Raw genomic sequence first — 25,132 nt, forward strand, 5'->3', positions numbered from 1 at the left:
ATAGTCATGGCCGTTAGTCCTTGCGGTCTCGGTCCTGTCCACTCTAAGGCCGCCTCGCTTGACTACGATTAGCCTTCTCCCAGCTGCGCTTCCCTCCTCCCCACGCCTTCACGGGAAGGCACTCGTCTGCGCCAGGGGGTTCTCCGCCCAGTGCCACCAACGCTTGCGCGCTCACCGTGGATAGGCGCTGGGGACGCGGCCTGGCGCACGCCATCCAGGAGGAGCCTCTGGCCAGTGCAAAGCCAGAAAACGGGCTTTGGGGCCAGCTTCCCACGCTCGCCCCGTTGACACTGTGTAACTATGACACTGGACACCGTAACCTGTCAGCCTCCGTTCTCTCATCAGTAAAATGGCCTTAATAATAGGACCAACGCAATAGGGTTATGAGGATTAAATGAGATCGCTCACGTAAAGTGCTTTGGCACCAGCCTATCCCACACTTTGCGTCCCACACTTTTGCCTTTATTGCATTCCTTGGTCTGGCGCCCGAGGATGGAGGAAGGTGGAATTAAGTTAGTAGGTGATGCGGACCGAGCAAAGACCCTCCATGCTCAAAGTAGCACGACCGAAATGCGGTGATTCCCTCTTTAATGACCACCCCTCACTAGCGAGCCCCGGAAGCCCAGCCTCAGGTCCTTCTAGCCGCACCGACTCGGTGGTAACGAACCATAGAGTAGCGGAAGTGGCCCGTTCTTTTCCTCTCCCGGCCCAATCTTCTGGGTATTTCTATTGCGCGAAGCATTGTGGGTTGCTGGGCGGCCGGGTCTCGGAGAAGAGGGGAGAGTGGCGGGCTGCTGAATCAGCTTCCAAAATGATGGTGAGTGGCGTCTCGCGCATCCGTCGCCATCAGCTGCTATCTGGCCGGTGGCCGGCCCCACTCGGCCGGGGCTTGCTCTGTAGGACCCTTTTTTAGTTGACGCCTCTGTTCTCGCCCAGATCCCCAGCTTATGGGCCACCCCGGGCAGTCGCGGTCTGGCTCGGCCTGAGCACAGCGCTGGAGCCGTTGGCGAGGGCTGCGTGGGGCTTTAGGGGAGTCTCTGGGCGGGCCGGTTGGGGACTACAAGTCCCAGGGTGCTTCGGGCCCGCAAACCCACGTCGAGGACCTCTTTTTGAGCCCCGCATGACCGGGGCTTGCGTGAAACAGTGCAGGTTGGCGGTGGTTACGCGGTCGGCGCTAGACTTGGAAGCCCGGGCTGCCCTGAGATTTGCAGTCTATAAAGACGTGTGCTTCCTAGAACCGGCAGAGGCACATTGGGGACCTCATATTATGCCCGCCCAGGGACTCACTGTGGTCACTCGCTGACCCTCACCGCAGTGTGCAGAGAAGCAGACGCCTTCCCTAGTACTTTTAATTCATTCACTCACTCGCTCAGTCATTAAATAAATGTGTCTCTAGTGCCTACTGAATGTACCAAGCCCTGGTGGTTGCCGGGGGGTGCAGCCTCTCAGCCAGGAGAACGGGAAAGGCAGATGGAGACACCGTATCGGAGGTGGGAAGACCCAGGCTCGGACTCCGGTGACATTAGAAAGACTTTTCTAGTTGGCTACCTAACTCTGGGTCTCGTTTTCTTAAAATGTGGGGCGAGGGAGTTGCTGTGAGTCCTGGAGCCACCTAAAGTGCTCCTTGTAGCCCTACTCCCCACACCTCTTTTCTCCCTCTCGTAGCTTCAGATGCTTCCCGTGGGTCCCAAGCCTCGATGGATAGTATCTCCTGGGTTGTTGTTGAGTAGGGCCAGCTTCCGAGGTGGTGTTTGACCCTGACTGAGATACTGCTTTCTGTGCACTTTGCAGTTCACTTATTCATTTTGGTCTGTCCGACTCAATCTTCTGTTCTTTTCCTGCTTCCTGCAGCTTTTCCCTGTCCTGTTAGGGAGGCAGACTCCTTTTAGGTGTTCTACCAGATGCCCTGTGAATCCCGCTTGTACCCAACGTAGAAGGAAATTCGCATTTAACTGTACTTCTCTTCCCTTTATGTCTCCAGCATTGCTCATTCTTGAAGTCTTCATGTTCTGTGCAGAGGCAGCATAGTATAGCAGTTTAGAGTAAGGCCTCTGGAGCTACACTGAATGCCTAGGTTTGTAACTTAGCTCTGGCACTTACTAGCTGTGTGACTTTGAGCGTGTTATTTAATTTCTGGTTCTCAGTTTGTCAGTGTGCCTAGCAGATAGTAAGCACTCAGCAATGTTAGCTCTTACTTGGCGAGGTGGTTGTTTGGTTCCTTTCATCTCTGTAATCAGTCCACCCCGCTGCCAAGTCTTCCATAAGAGCTTTAGTTCACATTCACACAGCTGGGGATCAGAACCGCCATTCTCTGCCGTGATAAAACTTCACCAGTGGGCTCTATCTCGGTCACCACACTTGGGTTTTCCCTGAACTGACCCCTATTCTGTCAGATTGACTATTTCCCTGCTGTATTGGCTCTTAATATCTCCTTCCCATTTTTGGAACGTAAAACTTCTATCTCCAAGAGTCTTCCTGTCTTCAAATTGGCCCCTGGTATTCTAGAATCCTTCTATAATCGAAAGAGAAGTGAAAAGGTCCCCTGAAACCTCAGTCCTGTGATGTTGGTACAGCTAGTATAAAATGTATGTCCTTGCCTTTGTGGTGTTGAGTGCTGTGTGCCTTGGCATATACACACTTGTTCTTGTTTTGTAAACCATTAAGCTTAATGATGCTTAGTGAAAGTTTTAAAGTAGGATGAAGAGGAAGATCAGTAAGCTGAAATTCCAAAACCTTCCATGATACCTGTGACAGGATTACTGGAGTCTGCTTTTGTTTGTTTCTTTCTTTTTTTTTTTCCCCCCCCCTGAGATGGAGTCTTGCTGTTGCCCAGGCTGGAGTGCAGTGGCGTGATCTTGGCTCACTGCAACCTCCACTCCCAGGTTCAAGCAATTCTCCTGCCTCAGCCTCCCAAGTAGCTGGGATTACAGGCGTATGCCACCACGCCTGGCTAATTTTTGTGTTTTTAGGAGAGACTGGGTTTCACCATGTTGACTAAGGTGGTGTCAAACACCTGACCTTGTGACTCACCCACCTTGGCCTCCCAAAGTGCTGGGATTACAGGCATGAGCCACCACACCCGACCTTGTTTCTTATTTATTAGAGTAATAAATAAAAAAAAGGAGCGAGGTTGAAAGTAACTAAGGGATGGAAGCTGGACTTTCCATACAGTGCCTGCTGCTGGGAAACTGTTAGAAGAGAACCTATATCATGCTTGGCTTGGTTTGACTCAACCCAGCTCTGCCACCTTTTCCTCCCCATAGACGCTCTCTACCCAGCCTGCCATTTCTTCTGGGCCTACAAAGCATAGAGAATCTGTGGTTAGCTGCTTCCAAGCTCTGCTTGCATTGTACTTAAGAACTCTAAGTAAATTTAGTGTTACTATACTGACAGTGCTTTTCTCCCCAAAAGTCAAGAGCCAGTACTGTTAAACACTTACAAGTAGCAGTTGGATTTTCAGCCCCAAAAGCTGCTGAATATTGCTTCATGCGTGACCAAATCTTGGCACTCTTCAAATTAAGGTTATTCTGGTCCTTGTTTTTGGAAAGCTTATACTTAAGATAGATAGTAATACAAAAGTTGTGAGCAAGTGCAAGTGAAGAGAAAGTTACGGGATCCCCTGTTCAGATGCCCCTGTTATTACTGTAGAGAAAACTTCTTGGAAGAATTGGAGCCCTGAGGAATTGGTGAACTGGTAGTAAGAAAGTGGTTTTGGTAGAAGATGGCAGTGACTATTTTAGATGGGGGTACACTTAGCAGGTTGAGGTGAGAAAAAGTGTACACAAGCATTGGATAAGTTAAGCTGTTAAGGAGGTGAAAGAACCTGTTGAAGGTGGTAGAAAAGTGATTGAGACTCATGTTAGTTTTTGATTTAAAGTGTAATACTCCACCTGTGGCAGGGGTGGACCAGAGAAGACTTGGGGCTGCCATAAGGAATGATTCAGCAAGACTGGCAGATGGTGGGGCCTTTCAGGACACACATCTTTCCCTTACAGAAGGTGCCACGGACTGGGCCAGGAAGAATGCTGGCAGTATAGAGAAGCCATTTCTTGCCACCAGACCTGGGACACTCCAGCAAAAGGAAGGAATTTTCCCTTCAGTTGATGCCTGACCCCAAATGTAGGGGTTTACATGACAAGCATTCTTTTTAAAATAAAAAATAAAATGAGTAATGTTTGATTATTTGACAAACATTTAAAAAAAAATTAATGAGGGCCTGGCATGGTGCCTCATGCCTGTAATCCTAGTGCGTTAGAAGGCTGAGGCGGGAGGGTTGTTTGAGGCCAGGAGTTGGAGACCAGCTTGGGTGACGTTTTTTAAATACAAATTTAAAAAATTAGCCAGGTGTGGTACCACATGCGTTGAGGCCCAGCTCAGGAGGCTTGATCTTATAGTAAGCTATGATCTCACCACTGCACTCCAGCGTGGATGGTGGAGCAAGACCCTGTCTCTTAGAAATATTAAAAAAAAAAAAAAAAAAAGAATAATATATTAAATTACTCCCACTCTCTTATTCCGTGGAGTTTATTGGGTATCTTTCGTTTTCTTTTTGTAGAGACAGGGTCTTGCCCAGTTCCCCAGGCTGATCTTGAACTCCATGAGCTCAAGTGATCCTCTTTTTTCTACAGTGGTTTTTGTTTGTATGTAAATCACAGTGTGCCTTTCCTCTGCTGAAAGCTTCCCAGGGCTTTCCTTTTTAGGAATGAAATCTGAAGTCCTCACCATAGTATGTCTACAAGTGGGTATGTGATCTGGTTCCTGCCTGCCTCTTCAGCTTTATTCCAGTCTTCCTCTTGCTTACTACCCTCCAGCTGTGCTGGCCAAAAGAGTTGAGCTTTTTAAGAAATTGACCAGTTAATAAGGAATCAGCCTCATGGGTGGCTAGACTCTGTCTTTGGCAGGAATTCCTCACTCCTCGTTGTTAGGCTGGGAAAACCCTGTGCTTTCCTGTGCCTTCCTTGCTCAGACATCTCATGTGCCTGTAAGGACTAGGCGATGGCTTTCAAACTTTTTATTGCATGCCACAGTAAGAAATACTCTGTTTTTTTTTTTTTTTTTTTTTTGGGAGGGGGTCTCTCCCTCGCCCGCGGGGGGGGGGGGCAGTGCGGCCCTCTGCAAGCTCTGCCTCCCAGGTTCACACCATTCTTCTGCCTCAGCCTCCCGAGTAGCTGGGACTACAGGTGCCCACCACCACGCCTGGCTAATTTTTTGTATTTTTAGTAGAGGCGGGGTTTCACCGTGTTAGCCAGGATGGTCTCGATCTCCTGACCTCATGATCCACCCGCCTTGGCCTCCCAGAATGCTAGGTTTACAGGCGTGAGCCACCATGCTTGGCCAAGAAGTACATTTTTAATCATAGCCTAGTAACAAATTTAAACACAGTAAAAGTTTTGAAATAGTATTTATCCTACTGCATTCTGTGTCACACACAAAATTAGCCAGAAACACTTGAGAAGACTGGATCTAGTTTGTGGGCTCATCTCTGAAGGCTCACATTTGAATGCAGAGGGAAAGTACTCTGGTTTGCTAAGCTGAGAAATTACCCTCTGTGCTAATAAAGGTGGTCACTGGAGCAGATATATCTGAGCAGGCCCTTTAAAACAAGCAAGTATCCCTGTTTCTCAGAGTTTCTAAAGCAGGTCTGCAAATGAAGCCCTTACAGGGATAGGGAATGTTGTGGAGACCAATGCAATATAGAAAGAGAGAAACTTCTTTGGGGTATCTGATTGGAAATTAGTCACACAGAAACTTTATTGAGCCAGCATGAGAGGTGGAAACATTGCTATATGAATTAGATTTGCCATCATTTTTCAAAACAGGGCAAAGGTACTATTTGTTTCTCTGCCTGTTTTCCTACACTGCAGCTGAATATCACTGTTATATAAAGCTGACTGCCTAGGCATCTCCAGGACAACACCTCAAGCTCTTGGCATCTTGCATTTTGCATCAGTGCCCCATCTGCTTCCCTAAGATTGAGCTGTAACACAGACAAGTGGATGTTTTGCTGCGGGATGAACATTTAGCAGGGTCTGCCTCTTCCTCCTGTGTTGTGACCTAATTCCTCCGCACAGGGAGTAAGGTCAGAAGTTGAAAAGGCCATGGTCATTCAGCTGGGCACTGGAGAACTCATGATTTGTTCTTTTTAGACGAGGTCAGTGCTTCTCAAACCATTTTCCTGTCTAGTATACCTGCAGGGTAGGCTAAATTTAATAGTGTCTCTGGAGGTAGAGGCTGGTTGGGGAATGGATGTGGTAGACAGTTGGGGGAAATGTGGTTTAAGAAGACCTCTAGATAATTCTGTTAAGGGAGAGATGGGAGCATTTTCCCCTTTTCCCTGCCAGTCTCATTATGATAGATGATTATTAAAAGCAGTTAATTTTTCTTTCTTTTCTAGCCCACACCAGTTATCCTATTGAAAGAGGGGACTGATAGCTCCCAAGGCATCCCCCAGCTTGTGAGTAACATCAGTGCCTGCCAGGTGATTGCTGAAGCTGTAAGAACCACCCTGGGTCCCCGTGGCATGGACAAGCTTATTGTGGATGGCAGAGGTAAGTCTACAGAGTTCCTCAGGCCTATGTGCAGAGAGGAGGCTCCTGGGGGGTGTTTGGGACTAGCATACGTTGGTCTCAGAAATCCCACTGTTTTTAAGATCGTTGAAAGATGACTCACTCTGAAGCAGCTGCAATTCTTATATTGTCCTGACTGCTGAGCCCATGTGGGAATATATGAGAGAACCTAGGCTCAAAAGCCTGTTGCCTCATAGGGAGACATGGCCTAGAAACATGAAATAGAACCATCTGGAGTTTCCTGTGGTCACTTCCATTGTTATCAAGACAAGAAAATTCCTGTTTATATCTTGGTATATTGATGTGTGAGGGTATCAACTGTGGTAAGAATATCTGAGTGGTTACTTCTATTTAAAAAATCTTCTTTGTAGCCAGTTGATATGTATTAATTACACTTCAAGGAAAATTGGGAGTCTGTGGTCTTCAAAAGCTTGTGATTTTAGACCCTTTGTGTACAGAGCGAATTCTGTATAGAAAGATCGGATAGGTATCCTTTCCCTTCAGCCCTGTCGTGATCCCTTCTGCCCCATCCCAGTAAAGTGTACCTGGTCTCTAGGTCCAACTTGAAGACAGCATTTAAGAAAGGGGCTTTAAATTTTTGTTTGTTTCTTTTAAGGCAAAGCAACAATTTCTAATGATGGGGCCACAATTCTGAAACTTCTTGATGTTGTCCATCCTGCAGCAAAGACTTTGGTAGACATTGCCAAATCCCAAGATGCTGAGGTAGGAAAATAGTTGTGTGTTTAAATGGAGGTTGAAACACATGCTTGCTTGCTCCTTAGTTCTCCTCTATTAAATTTTTTTAAGATTTTATATAATTATAATTGTACAAGTAATACATGTTTATAAAAGTATTTAGAATTATTAGCCTTTTAAAATTCATACTATTTCATTACATGTAGCTTTTCATATCCGTTAATACATTGGTGAATGACAACAGTCTTTAGATATCAGTCTACTGCCTGAGACCTTAACAGGTTGTGTGCTGTCATTTGTTTGAGTTGCTAGGTTAAATAATTCCACCTCTCATCGCTTATAAAATGGGGCTGTAAACTAAGGATTCCAATCTGCCCTTTTTTTTTTTTTTTTTAAGGAGATGGGGTCTTACTATGTTGCCTGGGTTGGCCTTCAACTCCTGGGCTGAAGCCTCCTCTCACTTCAGCTTCCTTAGGCGTTGGAACTACTGGCATTTCCCAGGACACCAGGCTTATTTTTTTGAACTGATGATAAAATAGACATAAAGTTTATTCTTGTAACCATTTTTAAGTGTATAATTCATGGCATTAGCCATTCTGTCTTTTAAAAATAAATTCTAACCCTGGAGTATTAATAAATGTGTTGACAGATAGGTTTTGTATTTTAGAGTACTGTAAAATAAGTATACTACAGATATGTCCTAAAGTTATATTAAAAGATTTATTAGGACCCACTAGCCTATAAAATAGGTATAGCATATTTAAAATTAAAGTGAGAAGAGTCTGGATTTGATTTGTTTTTGTCTTCAATGAGGGAATAATGCCTTTTGGTCCAGAAATCTGGCCACTTAAACCTTCTCTGTAGTAACCTTTTTTTTTTTTTTTGCCCCATGAGAATTTCTTACCTTACACAGTGAAGATACATGAAGTTAAAAATAAATTTCTGGGCTGAGCATGGTGGCTCATGCTTGTATCTCATCACTTTAGGAGGCCACGGTGGGAGGATTGCTTCAATCAGGAGTTTGAGATCAGCCTGGGCAATACAGCACGACCCCATTGCTACCGAAATTAATCTCTTCTGGTTTTAAGTTTATCCAATTTTCTTGAAAGCTCTTTTTTTCACCCTCATTAAGTAGGGTTTAGATCCCATCACAGAAAAGTACCATCTAAAAAAGATTAGCAGACTAGTAATCTGCTTATTCCCAGTTTTGTTGTGTTTTTTTTCTTTTGAGAGGGGGTTTCATTCTTGTTGCCCAGGCTGGATTGCAGTGGTGTGATCTCGGCTCACGGCAGCTTCTGCCTCCTGGATTCAAGCAATTGTCCTGCCTCAGCCTCCCGAGTAGCTGAGATTACAGGCGCCCACCACCACGCCCAGGTAATTTTTGTATTTTTAGTAGAGACGGGGTTTCACCATGTTGGCCAGGCTGGTCTTGAATTCCTGACCTCAGGTGATCCACCTGCCTCGGCCTCCCAAAGTGCTGGGATTACAGGTGTGAGCCACTGTGCCCAACCACCTTTTGGTTCTTAAACAATGTTTGTCTCATGCTTCTTGGTACCATGATTTTTGTAAGTACTGTATTATAATACGCATGACAATGACTGTCTTATCACAATGCCTTGTACGTAACATAAGCTCTCACTTAATTCATGTGTGTAATTTTATACCCTGAGAACATCTGATTGTCCACATCAGCCCTCTTTAGAGAATGGGGCTGTCTGGGGAATTAATTTTGTAGCCCAGGACTATTTGACATGATGGATATCTAACTACCATTACCTTCTTTCTACTTATTGCAAAAACCTGTGCTTCCAGAAAAAAGCTTGACATCCATTTAAAGAATACTCAGTTTAAATGGGTAGTGTGCCTAAAAATGGAGTTTCAGGGCTTTATTCCCTGAACATCAGAAAACGTGTATTTCCTGTCATCTTCCAGGTGGGTGATGGCACCACTTCAGTGACCTTGCTGGCTGCAGAGTTTCTGAAGCAAGTGAAACCCTACGTGGAGGAAGGTTTACACCCCCAGATCATCATTCGAGCTTTCCGCACAGCCACCCAGCTGGTATGGGCAGTACTGATTAACCTTGCCTTGGGTCTGGGCACCTTCACATTTCTCTTAGGAAGGGGAATTTCTTTCCAGGAGTGTGGAGGGACTGGGGAACAGGGTACTTTGGGCATTTTCTGACATCTCCCTAGTAATCTCAGTTCTACTATTCTGTAGCCATTTGATGAGGTGTATTACTTAATCAGGTTAGAGTCAGCCTGGTAGACTATGATGTAGACATAGTCTTTTAGTAAGGACTAGTTTTTATCAAGTACCTCATGGTGTATATTGAGACCTAACTATTTGCCCTCTAACCTTCATTTGTGATCTGGGACAAGTCATTTAATCTTTCTAGGCCTTACTTTCTCTCTTTGCTATCTCTAATTTGAGTAGTGACATTAAAATGAAATAATATATGAGGAGTACTTTGGAAAAGATAAATAGTTTATATATTTGTAGCATGTTTTATATATAACTAATATATAAAGTGGTAGAAGTTGTCATAGGTGTTTTTAGTAAACCAGGAGGTTTGGCTTAATCTCCTGTCACAGCTGTTTCCACTCATTTGTTGTAGTGTGTTACCTGCAGACCCAGAACAAAATCTTGGAAGCACCCTGATTCTTCAGAACTGTATACCCACTCTGCATTTCTGACTTTTGGAATTTTCTGAACTATAGAGTTACATTTTTCTGAGCAGTTACAATACCTAGAAGTGTTGTTTCAGCTGTAAAGTATAAATGCTTAGGATTTGGGAGTAAACAGACTCGGGACTATTGAGAGATTGGGGTCCATTTCAGCAGTTGATCTTTAGCATGAGAAACTCATTCAACTTCTGTTCTTGGCAGGCGGTTAACAAGATCAAAGAGATTGCTGTGACTGTGAAGAAGGCAGATAAAGTGTAAGTCTGTAGTGGGCCTTTTTTTTTTAAAAAGAGACGTAGCCTTGCTATATTGCCCAGGCTGGTCTGGAACTATTGGGCTCAAGTAATCTCCCAGCTCCGCCTCCCAAAGTGCTGGGATTACAGGTGCGAGTCACCCCGTCAGGCCCTTGTCAGAACCTTGACTGACTTCCTGTGGCCAAATTGGATGCAGAAGCATGCTGCAGTTCTTCTATGTGCCTGGGGCTGTTTGGCTCATGCCGGACCCTTGGCTGTGTCCCAGGCCACAGAGCACAAAAGAAGCTGTCGACTGTAGTTTAAAAGCTGCCACATATGAGATCTTTGACTGCAGTCACCATCTGTCACTGATAATCTGCCCTAAAGATACAGAAGGTGAAGTTGGAGAGGGCTGAGTTTAGAGACTGGAAGGGAACTACCTCCACATGGTAATAGAATCAGATAAGAGGGATTTGGTTTTCAAGACCTGATGCAGATTCTACCCTTGTGTGCCAGGGAGCAGAGGAAGCTGCTGGAAAAGTGTGCCATGACCGCTCTGAGCTCCAAGCTGATCTCCCAGCAGAAAGCTTTCTTTGCTAAGATGGTGGTGGATGCAGTGATGATGCTCGATGATTTGCTGCAGCTTAAAATGATTGGAATCAAGAAGGTACAGGGTGGAGCCCTCGAGGTAAGCCTGCTGTGACCTTCCTAGACAGCTCTTGCTTTCATATTGACTCTTCAGATAGCTTCATATGGCAGAAGGGTACTCATTACAGGAGTAAAGAGAATGCATGTTAGGCAGGAAGTCAGACTTATATTGTACTTCCCGTACTGCCATTAGAGGCTGTGACTAGATAAACTTGGTAACCTCTGTGGATATTATTTGTCAGCAGAATAGAAAAATTGGACTGGATGATTTTCAGAATCTCAGGTTCTCTGTGTCAGTGGGTAGTTGGGGGGTAGTAGAACTAGCTCAAATAAATTATCAGTGACCTCCCAGTTAATGCATCTGAGAGGGATTTTTCAGTTCACTGGTTTACTCCTAAGTGATACTGTTAAGCTCGCCCTTCTTTCATTCATTTATCTTGAATAGGTGATACATATTTCAAACTGTGAAGGGGCCTAAAGTGTTTCATGCGCTACCCTTGCCCCATATACCGCCACTATTAGTTTGTGTGTATCCTTGCAGAATTACTTTGTGCATATATGAGCTTGTATGTAAATACTGTTTTTTAAAGACAAAAGATTGCTTATATAGTGTTCTGTAGCTTGCTTTTGTCCATTTAACAGCATACTCTAGAAACTGATCCATATTAACATGTGTAGCTCTTAACTCAGCACCCTCCAGTAGAGCTTTCTGTAGGGTGGTGGGACTGTTACATATCTGCACTGTCCAATATGATAGCCTTATCCACACTTGGCTACTGAGCACCTGAAATGCAACTAATGTAACTGAGGAACTGAATCTTAATTTTATTTCAATTTAAATGGCAACACGTAGCTAGTGGCTACTGTCTTGGACAGCAGAACTCCTCCTTTTTAACACAGCAGTGTCTGTCTGGAAACGTCCTTGGTATCTCCACGCTACTTTTGGCCTTTGCAGTCTCTGGCCTCCTGTACTTATTTCTCGTCGTCAGTGACCTCAACTGAAGCGATTTGGGTAGAGGAGGACCAGCTTGAAAGATAGCCTGGCCCTTCTCTTTAAATTTTACCCTCCCAAATTGCATTCCCACTTTGCCATTTCCCCTCCTATTGTGGCACATGTCAGACCAGTGGGCTGAGATTCTCTGTATATAATAAAACCGTGAGGAACCTGGAGGTCATCTGAGCCATTTCCCTGTCTTCATCATGGCTTGCTGACTTGGTCTTTACTCACTGCTTTAGTAGCAATTTTTCATCTTCTCTTGGGCCTTCCTACTTCCATAAATGCTTGAGATTAGATTGGCATCCACTAAACTAGAAATTAGGACTAATAATCTTACCTGGCAAGAAAGCCAGGGACTCTAAGCCACACTTGTGTTTTTCCCAGACTGTCCTACATTCGTTAAATACATACAAACCTGACCCAGAATTCAATAAATAGTGGTAGTGATTATTTACTTGTTACCAGGGTTAACTGAGAATTTCCTGATCCATATCTTTAGTCCTCACCTCTCCTCTGAGTCTCATGCTCTTGTATCTAACTGCTATTAAACGCTTTATCTTGTCCTCCAGTCCTGTGATAGCATTTTCTGTATTTCCTGTCATAGTTGGTGTCACCACCGTTTATTCAAACTAGGAATCTGGGATCATCCTTGAAAACCCTTCTGACTCCAACCTGTCAATTACCATTGTTCCATTTTCCTCGTGATTTCCTAATTATTTCTTGAGTCTGTCTCTTTTACTCTTTCCTGGGACCATTGCCACCCCTCTTCCAGTTTTGGATCCCCTAAATCCATTGTACTTATTTACTGTTTGCAAGGTGAAGTCTCCTACTTTATTCCTCTGCGTAAAGCCTTCTGACATCTGCACTCCCTATACAAAGCCAGGCATTAACAGAGCCTGTAAGACCCTTCTAAACTGGCCCCTGCTTGCTTCTCCTCTCTCTCCCTTACTGGCTGGTTCTTTAAATTCTAGCAACTTCAAATGGCTTTTCATTCCCTGATTCCACAGCACTGCCTCCCACCTCTTAAGAGCGCTCGTTTTTTCCTTTTTTCTGTTTAACTAATTTCTGCTTATCCATCATTCAGCTCAGGCATCACTCCCTTTAGGAAGCTGTGGATTTGAATGATGCAGGAATTGGGGACAGATACTTTTCACCCATGGGTTACAGGATTATAGATTAGAATTGTAGATGAGCACTGGCAGAGAACCTAAAGGTTATTGAACTGAATACCCTTTTTTATGGTGTGGGAAGTGACTCGGTCATTTAGTAAGGAAAGGATCTGACATTGGAACCTAAGTCTCATGGTAGTGCTGAGTCAGCCCTGAGTGCAGTGTGCTTTCTATTATGCCCTGCTGTTAAATCCAACCCACAGAGAAGCTCTATTGTGGAACAAGTGGTAGAAGATCCTAACTTGAGGGATTGAGGTCTGAGGAGCTGCAGTGATAGCTTAGAAATTACACGGGGGATTTCTGATTCTTATGACCTTTTGGCTTCATCTTCTGGAGGGAGGAAGCGTCAAGGCTGTAGTATCCATGCTATTGGGGGTATGGGGGTGGAGGGTGCAGTGCAAGTTACGGGTACATGGAGGTGTGCAGGAGGAGACTTGAGATTTGGGAGTTGGGGCATAGAAGCGGGTAGCATTGCACGACTTTTGCCTTCTTTGTAAACACCTGGCTTCTCTTCTGGCATGCTTTATGGAAGTTTGTAGAGCATTCTCCATTGGCCAGTGCTGCAGAAGTCAGTCTTAGAGGACAGCCCAGTAGGCCTTTACCATGCTTTGCCTCTGCTAACCAGATGATTTTCCTTAATGCTAAAGGGATAACTGAAATAATATGTTGTGGTGTTTTAAAAAAAAAAAAGATTTGTCTCCGATTTTATGATAACAGAAAGGCTGTGTTACAACAGTGAAATAAAGACATCATTAGCTCAGGTTCACAGGAATGGATAAGCACTAACCAGCAAAAAAGTAGCTTGATTTTATTTCATACTAGTACCAAACTGTTAAATTGTTTGTTTTTTTAAAACAGGATTCTCAGCTGGTAGCTGGTGTTGCATTCAAGAAGACTTTCTCTTACGCTGGGTTTGAAATGCAACCCAAAAAGTACCACAATCCTAAGATCGCCCTTTTGAATGTCGAGCTCGAGTTGAAAGCTGAGAAGGACAATGCTGAGATAAGAGTCCACACAGTTGAGGTAGGTGGGTTCACCAGTTGGTGGGGGCATGGAAATGGACAGCTTTCTGAGCCAGAGCCCTGGGTCTTCATGGCTGTTGTGGGCCCCTTTCTCTTCCTGCCCCCCTGAATATTGATATCTAAGTACTAGGCCCCCTTCTTTCCATACTCTATTCTCCCTGAGTGACCTTGACCTGAGGAAATTTGGATAGGGCAGACCTGTTGAAATATGCTCTGGTCCTGGGGAAGGGGTTGGCAGGGCCTCTATAGCTACATAGCCTGCCCGGTATTTTGGTTCCTATTGTTGGTGCAGGTGTGAGTTCCTCCACTTCTAGACTAGACCTAGTGCTGCAGAGACAGGTGTGCTCTCATTGTTGATGTTACCCAGGCTACCTCTGGAGGTAGCCGTGTCACCCATCTTTGAGCAGTTCTTGGGGAAGGGGTCTTTTTTTTTCCTTCAAGATGGAGTCTCACTCTGTCGCCCAGGCTGGAGTGCAGTGGTGCAATCTCAGCTCCCTGCAACCTCTGCCTGCTGGGTTCAAGCAATTCCCCTGCCTCAGCCTCCTGAGTAGCTGGGATTACAGGTATGTGCCACCACGCCCAGCTAATTTTTTTTGTATTTTTAGTAGAGACAGGGTTTCACCATGTAGGCCAGGCTGGTCTTGAACTCCTGACCTCAGGTGATCCACCCGCCTCGGCCTCCCAAAGTGCTGTGGTTACAGGCATGAGCCACTGTGCCCAGCCAAAGGGGTCTTATTGGGAACTCCATGAATCCAGCACCTCAGAAGAGGCTAGACCTCAGCCAGGTTCAATTATTTCTCACATCTTGACAGCACTACCTCTGGTTCTCAGCCTTGGGGTTACTTTCTGTTTTTGTGTTGGGGAGTTTCAGGTGATTCGTAAGTCATCTTATGGGGTCCTTGTTTGCTTGGACTGAGGAGTGGCTCTTCTGTTTATCTCTGTTAATTCCCAGATAAATCAGCATGTTTTATTTGGTGGGGGCGGGTGGGTGTATTTTACCTTACCATATATGTCAACCTTCACCCCAAATCATTCTCATCCTTTTCTGGGTCTCTCCAGGATTATCAGGCAATTGTTGATGCTGAGTGGAACATTCTCTATGACAAGTTAGAGAAGATCCATCATTCTGGAGCCAAAGTTGTCTTGTCCAAACTCCCCATTGGGGATGTGGCCACCCAGTACTTTGCTGACAGGGACATGTTCTGTGCTGGCCGAGTACCTGAGGAGGATCTGAAGAGGACAATGATGGTAACCAGATTTTCACAGGCTGCTTCTTGGCCTTTGTGGCCCTGAAGGGTTTTCATTGACCCCTGGTATAACAGATAGTGTACTGTCAGGTTGGCATGTGAATTGAGCCCTGTTTTTTTTTTTTTTAAACTCTCTTTTTTTCCAGGAAGCACTCCATTTCCATGTGTGTGTGCCCAGTGGCACAAACTACTACAGTCTAACCAAAACAAGTCCAGAAATCTGGTTTGTGAGAGAACCTAGCAGTAATGCTATGATTAGCTGGACAAACTCAAATATGGATTCTTCTAGCCAGATTTCTTCCCTTTCATGAGCATCCCACAAACAATACTTTTAGGTTTAAAGTACTCCTGAGTTCAGGTGCTGGACCCAGTGCCACCCTAGTTTAGGGGAGGGAGTATAAGCTGAATCGAATGGGTCCTTATCTCCTTTTTAACTTCTCCTGTTTGCCCTTGATGTGTTTTAGTTCTGTTTTGGTTTTTTGCTCTTTCAGAGGTGGGGAAGGGTCGCCTGGAAGTCAAGGGAAAGGGCGGGTAATGCAGAGGCATGGGAATTGGCCTTGAGACGAGGTGGCAGGAAGCTACCTGGCCTCGGGAACCTTCACTGCTAGATCTTGCCTTCCTTGCTCCCTAGGCGTGTGGAGGCTCAATCCAGACCAGTGTGAATGCTCTGTCAGCAGATGTGCTGGGTCGATGCCAGGTGTTTGAAGAGACCCAGATTGGAGGCGAGAGGTGAGCCGTGGGCCCAGGCCGAGCTCACAACCCGCCTGGATCTGGTCTTCTGCCATCTTTCGGCTGTGGTATACAGGTTTTACAGAGTCTCACCTTTGAGCCATAAAGAGCTCAGATAATGTACAGCATTACAGGAAGATCTAAAGCCTTGACTCCACAATCTTCTATGACCTGGTGGTACAGTTGTAGACCTTTCCAAGAAAGCGTCTGTAAGGTTGGGATTGGGTAACCTGAGTGAAGAATGTAAGAGCAGCTGCTGAGTGTTGGGAGGGCTGGCAGTGAGGGCAATACAGTAGGACGGTGGCAGACAAGAGTTCATGTGTGTACTATTTAATCCTGGGCATAGGTACAATTTTTTTACTGGCTGCCCCAAGGCCAAGACATGTACCTTCATCCTCCGTGGCGGTGCCGAGCAGTTTATGGAGGAGACAGAGCGGTCCCTGCATGATGCCATCATGATCGTCAGGAGGGCCATCAAGGTACGGGGCTGATGGCCTCCTGCCTGCACAGCCTACTCTCATCTCCCTAGCTGATCAGACCTTGGATTTGTGTGGTGATTCCTTCTCTATATAACCTGCCCTTTCCTGGGTGGTGTGGTGAGCCCTGATTTGCCCCACAAATGGTAGAGAAACTGAGCCTCCGTTTCTCAAAAATAGGTCATCCTGCCTTGAAAGCTAAGACTTGTTCTTTTAGCCAGGTGTGGTAGCTCACACCTGTAATCCCAACACTTTGGAAGGCCGAGGTGGGAGGGTTGCTTGAGGCCAAGAGTTTGGCACCAGCCTGGGCAACATAGCGAGACCCTGTCTCTACAGATAAAAAAATTAGCCAGGAATGGTGGTATGTGCCTGTAGTCAGTCCCCGCTACTTGGGAGGCTAAGGTGGAAAGATCCCTTGAGCCCAGGAGTTGGTGGCTACAATGAGCTATGATCACACCACAGCACTCCAGCCTGGGCAACAAAGCAAGCAGAAGAAACACTTGATTTTGTTAGCAAACTGTGGAGCTAATGTAGTCAGGTATTCCAGTAATTGTGCCAGTGTCCTTGAGCTGCAGGTGACCTTGAAAATAGAAACCATAAGGTTCAGGTTGAAGTTGGGATGTTCTAGATAGGGGCTATGTCTGGGCTTTTGGGGCTTGGGATGGAGGAAGGAATGAAGAACCACTCTCTGGGCTGAAGGGACCTACTGAGTGGCCCCGCATGGAAGTTTGGACCAGGGGCCTTCTTCCATTGAGAGGTCTGATCTCTGCAGAATGATTCAGTGGTGGCTGGTGGCGGGGCCATTGAGATGGAGCTCTCCAAGTACCTGCGGGATTACTCAAGGACTATTCCAGGAAAACAGCAGCTGTTGATTGGGGCGTATGCCAAGGCCTTGGAGATTATCCCACGCCAGCTGTGTGACAATGCTGGCTTTGATGCCACAAACATTCTCAACAAACTGCGGGCTCGGCATGCCCAGGTGGGTCCTTTTTCTCCCCAGGGTTCCGGGTTTGGGCAGGTGGGCTGGGTTCTGAATGTGAGCTGTGCTTACTCAAGCTGTTCACGCTTAGCCCAGGAGATAGGCTGCAACTCCACCCAGCCTGTCTACCTGACCACTTGCCTCCTCTGAGGGCAGAAGGAAAGCCATGGTGCTAGCACTGGAGATCCAGGGTTTCTTCATTGCTTCTACCAAGAATATGATTGTGGCTGGGCGCGGTGGCTCACGCCTGTAATCCCAGCACTTTGGGAGGCTGAGGTGGGTGGATCATGAGGTCAGAAGTTCGAGACCAGCCTGGCCAACATAGTGAAACCCTGTCTCTACTAAAAATACAAAAATTAGCCAGGTGTGGTGGTGGGCACCTGTAATCCCAGCTACTTGGGAGGCTGAGGCAGGAGAATCGTTTGAACCCAGCAGGCAGAGGTTGCAGTGAGCATAGATCGTGCCATTGCACTCCAGCCCGGGTGATAGTGCGAGACTCTGTCTCAAAAAAAAAAAAAAAAAAAAAAGTATGATGCTCCTCATGGTACCACAGGAGGAACCTTGCATCCACCTTCCTGGAGGCACACGCTGACTACATGGAGTGGGCTTATCAGTGTGGTGAAGCCCTCCAGAGCCCTCCAAGTGTGACCCTCGGTTAGTTACTTCAACCTCTCTGAGAGTTTAATTTCTCCGTTTGTTAAATAGATGTAGGTTTGTTAAGTGCTCAGCACCCAGTGAATGACCCTGCTTCTGGCTTGTATTAGGACTTTTGCTTAAAGTGACTTTATCTCTGTGTCTCACTTGCCTCATCTGTAAAATTGGGCTATTTGAAGCAATGAGATGAGAGAGTGAATAGTATTTTTGTCGTTCTTGTTTATCTTGGGAACTCATTGTTTGATAGATATATAGTCCTCAGGTGACCTGAGGATGGGGCTACCCCGAAACACAACAGCTTGCCTGGGAGAAGATCCCAGAGGTCTTGTGTGGTATGTCCAGGGTTAAAGGGAGGAGTTGGCGCGAGTAGGGATGTTTCCAGGTTCCTGACATGCTGCCATAGGAAGATGCAGTATTTTTCAGCAAAATGCCACCAAGTTGAGAGAGTCTGTGGGTTCCTAGCAGTGTCTTTTGGAGTACCAGTTTACAAGAGGAAAGTTGAAAGCAGTTTCATATTACCTCCTTCCTTTTCCTACTCTTTCAGGGGGGCACATGGTATGGGGTGGACATCAACAACGAGGACATTGCTGACAACTTTGAGGCCTTCGTGTGGGAGCCAGCTATGGTGCGGATCAATGCGTTGACAGCAGCCTCTGAGGCTGCGTGCCTGATCGTGTCTGTAGATGAAACCATCAAGAACCCCCGCTCAACTGTGGATGCTCCCCCAGCAGCAGGCCGGGGCCGTGGTCGTGGCCGCCCGCACTGAGAGGCACCCCACCTGTCACATGACTGGCTGGCTGCTGGGTGCACCTACTCTCCTTGGCTTGGTTACTTCATTTTACAAGGAAGGGGTAGTAATTGGCCCACTCTCTTCTCACTGGAGGCTATTTAAATAAAATGTAAGACTTCGGATAACTTTGTAAATTATTTTGGCACAGTACTCATAAATGTCTGGCTGTAGCTCTGAATTTTAGCTTTACGTGCACTCGTCCAACAGGGAGACAAGAGCATTCTGGGGTCAGCTCCACTAGAGTGGCCCCTGTCTGGAAGTTTCACTATGGTTGCATTCTTCGTTCCAGAAGTGGCTGGACAACATGCAGTTGCTTTCTTCTAGCATCATCGTATTAGCCCTGGCCTAGCCAGGCACTGCTCTCGGGGTTTCTCTGGTTTGAGTGAATGGGTTATATTACCTTGTCTGCCCCTTCTATCTCCATATTCTTTTGGTTTAGTCTTTTGTTCCCTTTTACTCAAGACTGTGAGAAGGGTGTTTTAGGGAGGGTCTCATGCTCTCTAAACTCTAGTGATACCTTGGAAGTCGTCTAAGGAGATGACTGAAAGCACCCCCCTGGTCTTTTCAGTTTAGCCCCCAGTGATCTTGGTCGTTTTGCTTTCTTGTGACCAATGGGAGTTTGGAATGGCTGGCACAGATGAGCTGGAAATTCAGCAGTGTCTAACATCCTCCTCATTTACACTGGTCCTGATAGCTGGCCTGCACCCTTCTGTAGTTGGTCGTTGTTAAAGCTGGAGGTAAATATGATGTCATTGTCAGCCATTGAGACTTGCTAGCTAAAACTGGAAAGGGATTTTTAAAAAAAAATTCTCTGAACCCAGTCACTCCTGGTTAGATGGACTCAAAGGCACAGAGGGTGGTGGGCAGGTCCAGGCTTTGGAATCTGGCATTCCTCCTAACTTGATGGTCTTTGGGTAGACTAATTTTTCTGAGCCTCTGCTATTCTACCTGTATGACAGGGTAAGAGTAGCTGTCTCAAAGAGTAGTGAGACTTAAATGTTCATTTTACTTGATGTTAGGGACACAATTTAAGCCTAAAACACTTACTCTTTTTTCTGATTTTAAATATTTCGAGACCCTAGGAATCAAGTCAGTGGCACAAGGGCATTTTGGATGAGGAAGTCAAGGCCAGACCATGATGGCAACCTGATCTCCCACAGTCAAAACCTGATTGGCCAGAGCCTTCTGAGGAGGCAGCCAATCCAGGGAGGGGATGGGCAGTGCCTGCTGCCCTGTTGTACTGGTGCTGAATTTGCCCTTGAAGGTAGTCTCCCAGCTGAGAGTCAGAAATGATGTATCTCAAGGCATTTCCTCTGGATGCACACACTGAAAGCAGGGTTGAGCGGTGGCAGGACAGTAACCCTAGGTGGCTTTTCTGCAGTCCTGAGGCAAGTTTTTGTTGTGTCTGGGACAGGGCCTCACTCAGTTACCTAAGCTGAAGTGTACAGTGGCGTGATCTCAGCTCACTGTAACCTCCACCTCCCTGGCTCGATATCCTCCCACCTCAGCCTCCCAAGTAGCTAGCACTGCAGGCACATGCCCAGCTAATTTTTCAATTGGGTTTTACTATGTTGCCCAGAGTAGTCTCGAATTCCTGGGCTCAAGCAATTCTCCCACCTCAGTCTCCCAAAGTGCTAGGATTACAGGTGTGAGCAACTGTGCCCGCTGGCAAGTCTCGCTAATACTTCATTCCACTGGGTTACCTGCCTTTGTACACTTGAGCTGCAGAAAGACCATGATAACACAGATGACCAAGTGTGGCCACAATACCATTTACTTCTCTGGGGCAGATATACCAGTTTCACCATCTTTTTTATTTGATACAGAGCCATAAATTCTCTGATGCCCATGTGAGTCCTTTTAAATACATACACTCAGGTACATTCAGCAAAGGGCATCTTATGGGTGACATGGAGCAAAGTGCTGGGATGGCGATGCCTGGGTGGGGCAGAGAAGTGTGGCCAGGAAAGGCCCCCTGGGGGCTGGAGGTACAGGCACCACTTCAGAAACAAAAATAAAACCAAAAATTGCTTTCCACCCCTCTGCCTATGCTTGGGGCTGGGGAAGCTACCCTCTCACGCTCGGGCCCATTATAGCCTAGCTGTGCAGGAAGGCAGGGCCTAAGGGCCAGTTATGGAGGTCACCCACCAGTGGTGCCCACTAGAACCAAGCCTGCTGGCATCAGCCACAAGGCAAGCCTGGGTCACCTCAGGCCTCTGCCCTGGATACAAGACCCTTGCCAGGGCAGAGCTGAGGCTGGCAAGCCCAAGGCCAAGCCTCCCTTGGCCCATGCTGGCAGTGGCAGAGGAGGCTTAGTCTCATGGTGGGGAGCCTGCCTGATTGTCAGGGCAGCCTTGGGACTGGCTGAGGTCCCAAGGGGTTGGGGAGGGAGTCGTTGCCTTAGCTGGCCCTGGTATTCTGATCTTTACCCAATCCTAAACCTTATCCTCAGGCAAGGGCTGCAGATGAACACACTTGTCCAGGAATATATACATACACACAATACACACCAATATATACAGAAATGCAGGCCGGGCACAAGGCTGGGTAAGAAAGCATGGCCACTGGGGTAGAGAGAAGGACCAGGCCCCCAGGGGAAGGAAGTTACACTCATCAGGGACTGACAGGCTAGGACATGTCCCATGGGTTCGAGTTAACTTCTGTGGGCACTTGGGCCATATACCCACTCACTATCTCTCCTGTTTTTACCCCAAGTCCAACAGGAACTGGGACTTTGGCACCAATAGTCACTCTGGGAAGGCCTCCTTCAACTTAGCGCCTTAGAGGGATTGGGGCCCAGGTGACTTCCCACCTGTGGCCCCAAAGATTAGAGACCAGGACCAGGGTAATAGGCAGGACCCAAAGGCAAGGGATGGAGCCAAACCTTGGAGTAGGAGGCCTTGGGAAGGAGGCCCTTTTTTTTTTTTTTTTTTCCCCCCCCTTTTGAGACAATTCCTGAGGGGCTGGCTCAGACTCGAGTGTCACAGGACCAAGAAAACAGGAGCTGCCTTGATCCTTAGGTGATCTCTCCTGGCTGGGGAAAGGCCGTGGTGCTGGGCAGCCCACCCTCTTTATTCCCGCAGGGTTGCATGTAAGTGCATCTTCATTTCCTGTTGGTGCTGTGGGGAAGCAGCCTAAATAAAGCATAAAGTACTTAAGCCAAGTACACCAACCTCCCAGGTAGGCACTGGAGCCAGACTGGATGGCAGGGGGTGGTAGAAACACCAAGTGGCCACCCCCACTGGGCCTCTACACATACCTGGGTCCCCTGGAGCAGGGCTGCTTGCTCTCAGATATTCCTTTCTTGCATCTTACTGGGTATGAGATGTGGAGGGATCCCTTTGGGTGGGTAAAGATGGATGAAATGCTTCTGGGGATAGCCAGGCCCTCTGTCCTTGTTCCCATCCTCAGCCCTAGCTGTATGGTTGCCAAAGAAATCAATGCATAGAGCCTCCCAGCAAGCAAAAGCTCCCTACTCAGCAGCAGGGCTCATCCCCAAGGAAAGAACAAAAGAAGAGCGTCAAGGGGCTGGTGGGGCAGGGGCTGCAAAGCTGCCAGTGCTCAGGCATGCATGAAGGCTGGGGGGCACAAGTCTGTCAGCCCGGGGGTGCATGTGCAGTGGGATACTCTGACCTCTCATTCCTGCTGCAAAGGATTGGGCCTGCTCACACATATCCTTCACACACAGCCAGAACAAGGTGGAGGACTGAGGGGCTTTCCTGGAAATAGCCAAACCTGTGGGAAGTGGATGTCCCCCAGGCAGAAGGGTATCTTGTTCACCCCTCTGCCTCCAGTGCTGGTGGTGCTCGGTACTGTTGCACGAATGAATGAATGAGTGAAACGGCAACTAGCGTTCTGGCCTTTCAGCACCACCTTTCTCCCCCCTAGCTCGCTGCCCATATGCCCCAACCTCCTTTCCCAGGGCTAATGCCAGGCATCTAGTGTGTACCACCCGGAGAGAAGTTGCCCAGAGCCTTGTATTCAGGGATGGAAGGTCCCTGGGACAGAGAAAATCCCTCAGTTGGGCAGGCTGAAGCCAAGCAGGGCATCCCTTTGTGCTTTGTCCAGGAGACAGGGAAGGCAGCACCTCTGGTTCTGGGGTCACAGGGAGCAGGAGCTGCAGGGTGCAGTTGGCAAGGCAGGACCAACAAATCCAAGGTATCCAGGCCCTTAGTGGGCCTCCACCTCCCTTCCAGGCCTCTGGAGGAGAGGAAAGAAAGCTGTGCTGCTTTTTCCTGACCCCTGAGGACAGGGCTGGTGCAGGGAGAAGCCAATGGAGCCAGCTGCTCTGGGGTAGGGGCAGGGGGTGCCACACACAGCCAAGGCTTCGTGCAGGACTGGGCAGGGAGTTGCCAGCATGACACCCTTGGTATTTTAGATTTTCAAAGGGCAGGGACAGAACAAGCCACAGGAGGAAAAGTCAACAATGATAGCAAGATCTGGGGCAGAGCTAGGGAGTGATGCCATGGGAGCTGGGTGTGCTGCTGCGTCTGTGGGGTCCCAGCTCTGGAGGACTCTTTACAAGGTAACCGAGGGCTGGGTCTTCATGTCCAAGCCAGGTTGCGTTAGGGAGTTGGGTTCCTGGGAAGGACTGGGCAACGAGGGGACCCCATCCCCAGCCAGGACCAGCAGCCTAATGGCTAGGGCTGGGAGCTGATCCTATCTAGGAGAGAAAGAAACCCTAAGATAGATCTAGTTTAGATGTTTGAAAGAACTTTCCAAATGAAAGTTGGTAGGACCCCCGGCCTCTGAGCCACTATGGGAGTTCTGAGAGGAGGAACTGGGGAGACTTCAAGCCTTTGGAGCCTTGGTTCTGAGACCTGATCCTTTGGGGACTGCAAAGGCCAGTGAAAAGCCCCACTGGAATCCTGTGGCTTCTAAGCCAAGTGGCTCCAGCCCAGGTCCAGCACTTCCCCTAGGCAGAAGACCTCAATGCAGCCCTCAGCCCATGGGGCCCGTGGAGACCGAGGAAGGGGGAGTGAGTCTGTTGAGGATGCTCTTCCTCTTCCTTGGCCCCATGGGTCTGGCTCCCTGCCAAGGCTACACCTTCAAGCAAGCTAATTAGACAAGGAAGCAAAGCAAGCCACCCTCCTCCTGGCTTCCTCCACGGCCTCAGCACAGAGGGCGGCCCCGTGCCTCCCTCCCAGACAGCCTTGGTGACCCGAAGGCCATCAGGTTCCTGCCCAAGCACCTGGATTAGAAGGAAATTCTTTGAGGACAGGAAGTACTTCTCACTGTGACAGGGCTGCCTGGGGCTGGGACCTTGACCCTCTGGAGGGTCCCTCAGGAATGAATGTAGGTATAAAAAGGTGCGCCTTTCAGCTTTGAATTTAGCTCTGGTATGCGGTGGGGTGTGGGGTTGGGAGGAGGGGTCTTGTCTTACAGCAATAAATAAGTTTCCTCCCCCTGGCAATCCCCCACCGTGGAAGGGTGGTCTCATCCTGGAGAGAAGTTCTGGGTGACTGTTTCCTTTCCAAACCCACCCCCACTACCCCACTGTACTGCTGCCCCCAGCTTTTGGCTGACCACGTGCCCAGGTTCCTAGGTCTGCCTGTGGTATCCCCAGAAAATGTGGATCCAGAGCCTAGGCAGACTGTCTGAAGGGTACCCCCAGAAGGCTGGGGCAGGGTTGGGGAGAAGAGTCCTCCTTGCCAAGTCTGAGCTGCCCTGTGGAGCCCCCGCTGACCTGGGGCCCCAGAGGCTCCTGACCAGGAGGCTGGGCCTCAGGAAGGAGAGGCCGGCCAGAACAGCTGAGGAGCCACTGGGTGGTTATTGCAGATCCTCCAGGTGATGATGACACCAGGCGCTGGTGGTGACAGCTCCTCAATGGCTGTGCCAGAGGCTGCTCCAGCCGGGGTAGGGTTGGGGTCGGAGGGCAGCTTCTGTCCAAGCCCCTGTACTAGGGAAGCAGTGCCCTGGGTCAGGCTTGTTGCTCCGCTGCTCCAGGAGGAGGACAGGAGATTTGTCAGTCCCCCTCCAGAAGCCAAGGATAACACTTGGCCTCCAAAGGTCTAGTCCAAACCAGGGTCCCTCTGAGGTCCAAAGAGAGTGCCCTGATATGGGGCTGGCAGGGGCCCTGCCGCCCCCTACCCGGGTTAGCAGCCGCCTTCCACCTTGATGTGCAGAATCTTAGAGAAGCCGGGCCTCCGTCGCAGGGCCTGCGGACCGAACCCTGGGTTAGTTCTCCCTCCTGCCACACTCACCCAGGTCACCAGCCCCAGTTTAGGGATGCCACTTGGGGTCTT

At 47.9% G+C, this 25,132-nt stretch overlaps 2 protein-coding genes across 3 annotated transcripts in view; one reads left to right on the top strand and one right to left on the bottom strand.

Annotated features, from left to right (window-relative positions):
• Positions 1–673: 673 nt before the first annotated feature.
• CCT7 (chaperonin containing TCP1 subunit 7) lies at positions 674–19,012 on the top strand. Of its 2 annotated transcripts, none has more exons than XM_003908812.3 (12): positions 674–817; positions 6,395–6,548; positions 7,183–7,289; positions 9,195–9,320; positions 10,148–10,200; positions 10,693–10,864; positions 13,849–14,013; positions 15,072–15,260; positions 15,891–15,988; positions 16,335–16,467; positions 17,237–17,443; positions 18,642–19,012. In XM_003908812.3, the coding sequence occupies exons 1-12, from the start codon at positions 812–814 to the stop codon at positions 18,861–18,863; spliced, it is 1,632 nt and encodes a 543-aa protein (XP_003908861.1). In that variant the 5' UTR covers positions 674–811; the 3' UTR covers positions 18,864–19,012. The 2 variants fall into 2 exon arrangements, with proteins under 2 accessions (XP_003908861.1, XP_009182691.1); XM_009184427.4 differs by lacking the exon at positions 674–817 and adding an exon at positions 5,995–6,151.
• Positions 19,013–20,680: 1,668 nt separating this feature from the next.
• The window catches only part of FBXO41 (F-box protein 41), a 30,446-nt gene continuing 25,994 nt past the window's right edge, over positions 20,681–25,132 (bottom strand). The window contains exon 14 of the mRNA XM_031655271.1: positions 20,681–25,045. Within this exon, the coding sequence (XP_031511131.1) occupies positions 24,983–25,045 (63 nt within the window). The 3' untranslated portion in view covers positions 20,681–24,982. The remainder of the gene's footprint in view (positions 25,046–25,132) is intronic.

Source organism: Papio anubis, chromosome 14 (assembly GCF_008728515.1).
Source record: "Papio anubis isolate 15944 chromosome 14, Panubis1.0, whole genome shotgun sequence".
NCBI classification, from domain to species: domain Eukaryota; kingdom Metazoa; phylum Chordata; class Mammalia; order Primates; family Cercopithecidae; genus Papio; species Papio anubis.

What these genes read in the sequence shown, in the direction of transcription:
- CCT7 (XM_003908812.3), top strand. An exon ending in GTGAAGAAGGCAGATAAAGT is followed by an intron (nt 10,201 to 10,692) that starts GTAAGTCTGTAG and finishes CTTGTGTGCCAG; the next exon opens with GGAGCAGAGGAAGCTGCTGG. An exon ending in TGCGGGCTCGGCATGCCCAG is followed by an intron (nt 17,444 to 18,641) that starts GTGGGTCCTTTT and finishes CTACTCTTTCAG; the next exon opens with GGGGGCACATGGTATGGGGT.